Source organism: Anopheles stephensi, chromosome 3 (assembly GCF_013141755.1).
Source record: "Anopheles stephensi strain Indian chromosome 3, UCI_ANSTEP_V1.0, whole genome shotgun sequence".
Lineage (NCBI taxonomy): Eukaryota > Metazoa > Arthropoda > Insecta > Diptera > Culicidae > Anopheles > Anopheles stephensi.
The window spans coordinates 21,799,781-21,810,563 of NC_050203.1; the positions used below are offsets into that span (position 1 = coordinate 21,799,781).

General features: G+C 40.8%; 1 protein-coding gene across 1 annotated transcript in view; it reads left to right on the forward strand.

Moving 5' to 3' along the window:
* Positions 1 to 10,271, forward strand: part of LOC118512915 (oxysterol-binding protein-related protein 9) — a 49,108-nt gene extending 38,837 nt beyond the window's left edge. The window contains 7 exon segments of the mRNA XM_036058058.1: positions 5,000 to 5,628; positions 5,707 to 5,814; positions 5,886 to 6,060; positions 6,131 to 6,266; positions 6,334 to 6,551; positions 6,624 to 6,729; positions 6,792 to 10,271. Coding sequence (XP_035913951.1) covers positions 5,000 to 5,628; positions 5,707 to 5,814; positions 5,886 to 6,060; positions 6,131 to 6,266; positions 6,334 to 6,551; positions 6,624 to 6,729; positions 6,792 to 6,878 — 1,459 coding nt within the window. The 3' untranslated portion in view covers positions 6,879 to 10,271.
* The last annotated feature ends 512 nt before the right edge of the window (positions 10,272 to 10,783 follow it).

The window sequence follows — 10,783 nt, forward strand, 5'->3', positions numbered from 1 at the left end:
TGCAATACCATGCAGAAATAAACTGATGCTTTTATACTATCATTGTCAAAAACCCTAGTTATTCTTGTGAAACCCCTGTAATTTCAGAGATCGCTTCTTGCACTGGCAAGACCTTTTTGCAACGGCCAACCAAACGGAGAACGAATCTACTCGCACACTTGCACAGAGCTGATGCGGATTTTCTTCTCCACACCGTCAAAGAGAATTATTATTTATATAGCATGTATACATTGTCAGCTGCTGCTGGCGTGGCGTGTGTATATACATATTGCATTCTCCCAGTGTTTAAAGCAGTGTTAGTATGCAACTTTTGAGCTAAAGAGCTACAGTGGAGGCGCCTACTGGGATGCAAGTAGTGTGTGTGTATGGGTAAACTACTACTACCACTGCTGCTACTACTACTTCAACCGCCCTGAGCCAGATGAACGATGACGACAGTGTGACGCCATAAACTAGCTACCCTTATTTCCCTTTTTTTAAGGGGTAGGCAGCAAACACCGTCTGTAGCATAATTTTCCCTCCATACTGGATTTTCCTCTCGGCAGTACACACTGTGCTGAGCGCGGATGAAATATACGCTACCATGCTGCTCCTTTGCACGGGGGGAAAATGCATTACCGTCAGCTGCTGTGGTTGTGGGTTTATGTGTGTGTGTGTGTATATATTTATAGTTGCTCTCCGCTCCGCTGTTCGTTGCTCCCCGTTTCGATTAAGATATTAGGAGCCCTTTTTTATGTTCCCGACCACCACGACGACGACCATTGAGAAACGCAGACACCAACACCATACCATAGGTTTTCTGTTTACTTTGCACTCCTTCACCACCCAAACAAACCGTCCACACCCTGGGAGGTGGGTGGTAGGTTGCGATTTTACGACAATCTTTTACATGCATTTTTCATCGTCACCTAACCCCGCTGTCGTCTGTTGAACTTCGTTTTTTTTTGCGTGTGTGCAATTATATTACTCATCCGTTTGCGTTTGTCACGAGCAGCCGCCAACTCATCGTGAGTGTGTGAAGCGAGTGGCCTGTCGTTGAGCTCATTTCGAGGAGGTGTGCTTTGATGAGAGCTGGTCTGTTGCCAACATTGTAGACAGTGCAACAGTAAACGGCAAAGGAGTACAATTTAATTTGCTGTTATTATCTATTGGTTTATTAGAAGGGATGACATGCTTATCCTATCCATGCGATATTCATCCAATTCATCATTTAAACGGTTGTTGAACTTTAAAATCAATTTTCTAAAAATATCGGTATTAAAGGCCATTTTTTTTAGTATATTTCATTAGTATTATTTACTTTTAAGTAAGACGAGTCGATTATCGGCATCTCTTATGATGATGGCGTACAATAAGCAATAGGCATTTCCTCCTCCTTGGTTTTTGCCATATCCCGGGCATAAATTTTTATAAAAAATTAAAAAATATTTTGTATATATTTTTATACACCAGAAAAGGATTTGAATGATTGCAATACTACTTTGGAACATGATTTTCCACAACAGTATTGAACATAAAAGGGCAATTGGTGGCTTGCGCCCGAAAGTATGCAATTATTGTTTTAAGATTAATTTTTACCGCGATTTATTCGATCAAAACTCAAAATTGACTTCAGAAAAACATCTTAAACATGTAAAAAAATAAAGCTGGCAAATTATTTTGTTTTTAAAGAACAAATCTTCTCAATAATTTGTTATCAAATCACATGTTTTATCATACAGTTTTTAGCTTGCCTTTCATTCAGTTAGTGATTTTAATAGCTATTTTTTGTCAAATGACGTGTTTTATCATGTAGAGCTGATGAAAAATTCAGCTAACGCTGCTAGGTATGTTTTACCTTGTTGTTCAATAAATATTTATCCAGTACATTACGCTAGTTCGATGAGTTGTTAAAAAAAAGTTACCGAAAATATCTTATCTTCGAAAGGGGCTTAAACAGTTACAATATTTATCCTTCCAAAACTATTTGTATCGTTAAACAAAAATAATGTTATTCTACACTCCGTGAGCTAGAATCGTGTTGAAGAGCTTCCATTTTATAGCTTATATTGTAAGCTAGAAGACTATCTACAGAAAGCTTGATTCCGAGCTAGCATCTGTTGCCAACATTCTTTACCCTATGGGTCAAATTAGGCGATTACATAAACAGGCACACCGCCGCTGCCCAGATCAAGCCATCCTGAAAAGACTGAAAACCCCCTTATTTAAACGCAAACGCGCTCCTTTCTCAAGAAGGCTCTTAATCAAATTTATTGAACCAACATCGGCTCCATTCCTAGCGCCCGTACTCTAATTTCATTGCACAAAAAGGACTTCGGTTGCCAAAAGGCGTAGAGCTGAGCTGTTTTTGCTCCCCACCAATCGACCAGAAATAGAAAACTTTCTCCCAATCCAAGGTTTCCCCGTGCATTCTGGCGGCGAATGCAGAATGTCTAAAGTTTTCCATGCGATAACTTTACATGTTTGGCAGTAGCTACGTGCGGCAACTGTAAATAAAGCTGTGAAATGTGTGTTGTTGAGATGGGTTCGAGGAATCGAAAAACATTTATTTAAACATTTGTAGAAAAGAGAGAGATCGAATAACAGCCACCAACTCTCCTTTGAGATTGTCCGGTACCTAGTCTCGTAACCTGACTAACCTATTTCAGCACTGTTTTATGGAACTTTTATCTGATCCAGCCACATTTATCGATCCTATTTTATGTTGCTAGTTCAATAATATACAAACAAAATACACGCATTACCAGGCTTCATTGCTTCAGACACGGTTGCTCCTGTTCGGGCACGAGATATGACACGATTCTGCTTCCGTGTTACGACTCGTTACACCTAACCTCATTTTTATAACGCATTCCCTTCGCAAACTGAACGTATAAAAGTAATATTCCCCTGGAACAAAAACGTCCGTGTGCCTCCTCTCTCCCTCGACCCAGCTACCTCTAAACCCGCTAATCACACTGATGGCAAAACGGGGAAAAACATGGAGGTTGGTAAGGGGTTCGATCGATTTGCGCTACTGCTTCCTTACTGCTTCCCAAGGTACATTACCCAAATTCGTACGCTGCGTGTGAAGCGAAGCACAAAACTCCTTCACCATCAGAGAAACGTCGGCAATGTCATTCGTCGTTTTGCAAAACCCGTACACGTACTACGGAGAAAAACGCGTTCCTTCCGGTTTCGCAGGAGCTTTTCGTTCCTGACCCTGTTTTCACCAGACCACAGGGTTTGTTTGCTCTTGTTGCACTCACAGCTGCTTCCTGGTTGTGGTGCTGTGGGGTACGTTAGAATGGTCATTTTTCTTTTTTTTCTCCCGATTTCTCTGCTTCCTGCGTGCTTTTTCGATGGCCTTTTTTTGCGTCCATCGAGCATGCCGTAATCGTACCCAAGCGGTAACCCCATGAGGTGACCTCCTAAATCCCGCTCCGGCCACGAGAGACGGCAAGGCAATGGTGGAAAAGGAGAAGTAAAAAAAAATCAGCCCGAATTTCCTATTTGTTTTGCGCATTATGTAGTTTTGCTGCTACCCATCCCCATTTATCGTACGATCCGAACCGGCAAACTCAACCCGCCCAAGTTTCCAGCGTACGAGCAATGCAGATTGAAATTTATTTATTATTTGCGCTCAACGGTTCCGCGTACGTTCGGTTGGAGAAATTGTTCGCGAGCCATTCTCGGTTGGGTGCTGCTGGTCTGGCTGGCAGAATATTTATGTGTGCCGATCTTGGGTCAATTATTGAAGCTCACGAGTGGCAGATAAATATAAGCGGATTATAATTTATCGCACGAATGATTCGCCATTCCTTCGGGCACGGGTTGAAGTGGTGCTGTGCCGCGCCTAAGGGTCGATGGTTTATTGTGATGAGCCGCTTCGTGATTTGCGGGAAAATGTGATGAGCAATGTAGTGACTTTGGTTTATTTGGTCTTTAATTAGCTATTTGCGATTGCGATGTGCTTAACATAATTACAGCAACGGGTTGTTTTTGGTTTGAATTATAAATTTGAAAGACGATTAGTGATTCTAATCGATTATATTAGGTGAAGAATTAGTACAGAAGGCATTACCAATTACTGCTAATTAGTTTAATACAAAAAAATCCGTTTATTCTGATTTGTTTCCTGAAAGTCTACTGTTAAATAATATTCAGCTACATCGTGACAATCCCGGCGACTCTTGTAGCGTGTTAAGTCTGTTAGAAACTCCAATCCATAGAATATGCATAGACAACATTAGAATGACTCGGAGTGAAGGAGTTGTTGGTTGGTGGTTTTGGTTAAAAAAGAAAAACAATATTTTTGTAGCTTTTATACGGAATGTTGTCCCAGAAAATCGCAGAGAATGTATCTGTAATTATTGCCTAAATTGGAGAATCCTATAGTATCCTTCTACAGAGTTCGATCTATCATAGCAAGAATTTTCAATAAAGCCTCTTTTGGAGCCTCAAAGGGATAAGAATTTGACATTCTGTATATGGTGAGACTAACCTAAGTCCATTAAGCATGAGCTCCAAAACCACATTAGAAGCCGAATTGGTTGAATCGTGTCCTGAATGAAAAATGGGCATATTTAGTCAAAAGGTTTGAAGAAGAAAGATGCGACGGAGAAGCGTTATGGGCGGTAAGCGTTACATGCGTAACAAGCGCCGGTCTTCACAGGGCAGGACTATTTCAACAGGCTCTTGATTATCCGGGACTATTTAGACGGCCATTGACTATGCTTTGCGGTTCATATTTTAATTAAAACTATTTACCAATACATTTCTAACTTCTTCTTGCCTTAATGACCTATGGCCGGCCATTTTCTGATGGCTTACTAGACCTATTTATACCTCCTAGTTGGATGGTCAGTCCTAACTATGGTACTAATTATGAAAAGATAGGACATTGAATAATTATTCGGATACTCTCCAGAGCAAATAAATGTCAGAATTTCAATTCCTCAAGAAAATTAAGCTGAAAACAATTAATTTCACTATCCTTTTCGTCCTTTATTTATTCCAGCAACACTCGAACCCTGTCCGAGCACACTGCCCGCTTGTCGGTGGAGGAACACTATGCATCGGCCGAGGACAGCACAAGCAACTCGCTCAAGAAGCAGGACAGCCTGGTCAGCTCCAACACCACGTCCATATCAGCCACCGGCCCGCTGGTCGGTGCCGGTAGCGACGGTGTGCCCCGACCCGTGCTGCACGATCCGATACCGCTCGCGTCCGGTGTGCCTCGCAAATCGTACGACTCGAAAGCCCTTCCGATCCGCACCGATGGTAGCCTCGACTACGATGCCTTATACGAAGACGAGTCCGACAACGATCTGTCGATGGAGTCGCATGGATCGGTCGTGACCCATCTGCTGTCCCAGGTAAAGATCGGCATGGATCTGACGAAGGTCGTACTGCCGACGTTCATCCTCGAGCGGCGATCGTTGCTGGAGATGTACGCCGACTACTTCGCCCATCCGGACCTGTTTCTGCGGATAGCGGACCTGAAGGAACCGCGCGAGCGGATGGTGCAGGTCGTCCGGTGGTATCTGAGCGCGTACCACGCTGGGCGGAAGAGTTCCGTCGCGAAGAAACCGTACAATCCAATTTTGGGCGAAATCTTCCAGTGTCATTGGGACATTCCGGAGCTGCGTAAGCGTTTTGTGTTTTTTTTTTCGCTCTTTTGTGTTGGTGTCTTTTAACCTGGGTTTACTTCTCATTCACATACAGCAACGGGTGACGAAGCGTCCAACGTGGAGGTGAAAGATGGACCGATTCCATGGTGCCGCAGGGACCAACTAACCTTTATCGCCGAGCAGGTCTCGCACCATCCGCCAAGTAAGTGCTTGCAGCCGAATAATTCTTTTTACAAGATCAATTAATCGTTGTCCGTATCCCTCCCTCTCCAGTATCAGCGTTCTATGCTGAGCATTACAACAAGAAGATCAGCTTTTCCGCGCACGTGTGGACCAAGTCCAAGTTTCTCGGTCTTTCGATAGGTGTGCACAACATCGGCCAGGGTACGGTGACGCTGTGTGATCTGAACGAGGAGTATGTCGTCACTTTTCCTAATGGTTATGGGCGGTAAGAAGGCAACAATCGTGCGTGTTCCCCCAGCCGACGAACCATGTATAACCGTTTGCTTCCGTTTTAGATCCATCCTAACGATACCGTGGATTGAGCTCGGTGGCACGATAACCATCACCTGTCCGCAGACGGGCTATCGGGCCGATATAGACTTCATCACGAAACCTTTCTACGGTGGCAAAAAGAATCGAATACAGGGCGAGGTAACACGCAGATGGTACTATCAGCGCTAAAAAAAAAACTCACAATTAATGCCCTCTTCCTTTGCAGATCTACGGACCGAACGACAAGAAGTCGTTCATCAGCATCAGCGGCGAATGGAGCGGCCTAATGGAGTACAAATTCAACGATGGCAGCAAACCCTCCAAGTTTGAGACGTTCGTCGACGTGAACAGCATACCGATCTACAAGAAGAAGGTACGCCCGGTCGCGGAACAGGACGAAAATGAGTCGCGCAAAGTTTGGCGCGAAGTAACGGCCGGTTTGAAGTGAGTTGCATTGTCTTGCTCGCTGTATTTTTTTTTTTGCGAACTCAAATTTGAATTCACACTCTATTCAAGGATGAACGACATCGAAAAGGCAACGAATGCAAAGTTTCAGGTAGAGCAAAAGCAACGCGAAGAAGCCAAAGAGCGGAAGGAAACGTTCGGCGAATGGGAAACGAAGGTAAATATTGCGTTCAGCTGACTCAGGAATTTATTAACAAATCTTTTTCGTCTATTTTCCAGTACTTCAAGGGTATCGGTGAATCGTGGATCTACACCACGCCGCTACTGCATAGGTTAACGCTGGAAAAACGGGATAGCAAAAGATAGCAATCGAACGAACATAACACCACCAACAATGGTAGCACTAGCACGTAAGCAGATACTTTGGATATAGCAGATATATCTATATACATATATACATATATACCTATACAACTATACAACACATCTATATATTATACACAACACACTATAGGAAAAAAAAACACACGCAAGAAAAGAGAGGAAAAAGTTCAAACTAAACAAACCAGCAAAACAAAAACAGCAGATAGAGAAGCGTGACGCGAAAGACGAAGCGTTATAAGCGATAAGCGTTACATGCATTACAGTAGCGTTACATGCATAACAATTCTCCTTTGATTTACTTATCAAGCTGCCAGTAACGTACGGTTCTTTGTTTCTTTGTGAGCAGTAGCAGATGCTGCAGTAGACCATTGCGCACTGCTATATGTTAGGTTAGATGAGATAATGTTTCAGTTACTGTTATGGATTCAGTGTCCGGAATCTTGAGCTTACATGTCCAGGCGTACACTCTAGCTGAGAGTGGCATTTGTACTGTATCTCTGTACTGTGTGTGTGTTTAAAGGAAGTGTTGAATTTCTCACTTTCCTTGCTCCTAATAATCTCTAGAAAAATTGCGAGAGCAAATGTAGTTTTTTTTGCTTTCTTTTAATGTTCATTAATTTATATTGCATTTTCTGAATCCTCATTAGTGGTAGTGTAGCGCATTTGTGCGTATTGTTTCGTTTTTTTTTTTTGTCTTTTTGTCCGCTAATCCTCATAATCGCACTACGATCGCACTCATGTAGTAAAGTTTGTAGCTGGCCAGGCGTTGAACAGAACCGGTGGCGTTGGATGGAAACCCCCGCTCCCCATTATAATAGTGATGTTGAGATTCTCAGTTTTAGTCTAACGTTGTTATAGCAAACTTAAACCGAGAATAGAAAGAGAATAAACCCCCAATTTAAGGAGAAGGAGAAGAAAAAAAACATGTAAAAGAAAAACAAAAAACAAATGTGATATGCACAAAAGTTAAGTAAAACTCTAGCGAGAATCTTTCACTCCAAAACCACTATTACACTTCTACTAGAGTCGCCGAACGCGCTGGCCATCAGCTCCTCCAAAGGGTGGGCGCGGAAGACAAAAAGAAGGAGAACCGTGTGTGTGTACTCCCTTCGCGAAGCTACTTACAGAAAAGGAAAGTTGGAGGCAGAAAGGTCGGAAGAACTTGTTAATAATTGCAATCTATTATTAGCCGAATGCCCATGCTCACACAAAAAAGAAAAAGAAAAACAAAACATTATTCTGTCCGAATAACACAGCAAGTAATCGAATCAAAGTTATCATTAAAAGCTAACCGTAACGGGGCAACGTTATAAAAAGAAAGCAAACAAAAATGCACCTTTAAAACAATTATAGAAGAAAACCGGTTGAAAACATTTTCTAAGATCTGAATAAGGAGCAGATAAGAGAAAAGAAGGGGCGTAAGGGGGTTAGTAATAACAGATAAAAAGCGAAATCGTGCATGTTAACAATGAACAATATTTTCTACCGTTTAAATGTGAAGTAAGGAGAAGAAGGGAGATAACAAAAGTGGAGAAAATTAGGAAACTTCAGCACACAAAAAAAGAGAAAGAAAAAGAAAACGAAACAGCAAACAATTCTTTATTTCGTTATGTGGTTTTCACTTCGCATAATAAATAAGTAAAACAGCACATAGAGCCAGAAGTAAACAAAATCTCACGCGCAAGTTAAGCGTTAACAAAAGAAGGATAAGGAAGGATTCACTGTTAAAATCGTGCGTAGAAACAGATGTAAAGTTATATCTTATACATACACATCGACACACACACACACGATAATATGCAAAACACATACACACACGAGCCTAATATTAATATATTTTGATCACTTGGGGCCGTGGTGGCAGTGATCGTGAATCGTAACAATACGAAGCAGAAAACAGATACACACTCACACTATACTATACTATGAAGTGAATCTTAATAGACATACACACACAAACGAAAAACAAAAAAACTAATGCGCTTGTTTATATAGAAGAAAAAGACGAATAAAATTACAGTAAGAAAACCGAAGTAAAGCTGCGCTGCGTGGATCGCATAACACAGATCCACGCAATAACACGGAAAATAGCAAACAGGAAGATACAGGGGTTTTTTGGTCAGTTGATAATGTAAAATCAGCGATCCCTTTGTAGGATCCTTAGATGAAATGGTAAACAAAGGTAGTTGACATGGGAATCTTCTTCTTCTTTGTTGGCCTAACGACCTCTTAGGTCATGCTTGCCACTTCTGACTTACTAGAGTTATTTATAAGTGTGTTTATACCTCTAGGTTACGCACTTGACCGAGCGCTGACAGGTCGTGTATAATATCATCGGCTTCGATTACAATATCATCTGGTAACTTCACAGCAAACTAGCTCAGCTAGCTTTTTTTACCATTTTATCTGGGAAGCCCACAAAAAAGATCGATGCTTTTACATTATCAACTAGAAACCCCTTTTATAAAAAACTTGGGGGGGAAAAGGAGGAAAAGCAGTGGAATAACCGGTCAGAAATTAAATCACAAAAAAGCGGTACAGCAAGCTAAACCCGAGTAGTCGAAAAGTAAACTAGTGCGGGAAGAAAAAACCCGCTGCAACTATAGCAGAACTACCCCATCCATCAATTCTCTTCCGGTAGAAGGTGACATTTTCCCTTTCTCATGCTACTAGGCCGCGCCCCTTTTAAAGAAAGTGAGCAAGCAAGTAAGGACAAAAAAGGAAACCCCGTATGCACATTGTTAAAGTTTAGAACCGCATTGTGTAGTTGTGTATTGCTGCTGCTGTAACAAAAGAGCAGAACAAAACAAAACCAATATCAATGCATCGCGCTCGCGGGATCATTAATCTAACAAACTGAAAATTGTAAAGGTGTGTAAAGGAAGGATCAAAAGGTTCTACAGCAGGAAGAAAAAGGAAAGAGAATGGCGAAAATGCTGAGCTGGCATCGATTGCAATAAACAACACCCAAGTGCGTGCAAAGCAAAATGCAAAACTACTAAATGTAAGAAAGCCAACAAAACATAACCAACCCCGAAACACAATTATCAAAAGGGCTATATCTTTAAAAAAAAAAACAAAAACGAAAACACACACATAAAACAGCAGTTAAAAATGAAAAGTAATGAATATTAAAATAGAGACGAATAAGCTAGCAGCATGTTAACACAGAAAAAGGTGTCAAAAAGAGGGAAAAGACAGAAGAAACAAGCAAAACACACACACACACTAGTACACACGTCCTCACCACACACATACGCGTACTTTTAAAAACTGAAAACTTTATACACTTCCACTCCCCATGGTTCCCCCCCGCTCCCTGGTTAATAATGGAAAATAAAAGATTCCTACACCAAAATGCCCAGAATAAACTAACCCGCGGTGTAGTTTTCGTGTAGTGTTTGGTGCTTAAAAGTGATTGTCTGTTTTTTAATGTTTAGTTTTTAGTACTTGTTTTTGACGTTTTTATCTTTCTGATTTGTTGTTTTCTTTTTATTTTTTACCCTATTTTCCTTTTGTTTTGTATGTTGCTGTTTTGTTTGTATTGTTTTCTTCTCTCTTATTTGTTTGTTCATTCTTCATCTATCTGTTTTGTGATATATTGTACTCGTTTTGTTTCTATGTTTTCATTTCCTTTTTTACCTTGTTGAATTATTATGTTTTTGTGTATTGTTTTGTTTGGTTTTTCTTTCTTTTTTATTTGTTTGTGATTTTTGCCGTTACTTTCAATTATCCGTAAACAATTTTTTTCCAATTTTTTTATCTCTTTATGACTGTTTTTTTCTTATTTTTTCCCGTTATTTTTCATTAGTTTGTGATATTTATTTTCTGTTTTTATTTTGATTTAATTATTAGCGTTTTAAGTGCAAAAATAACATTCCGAAAAT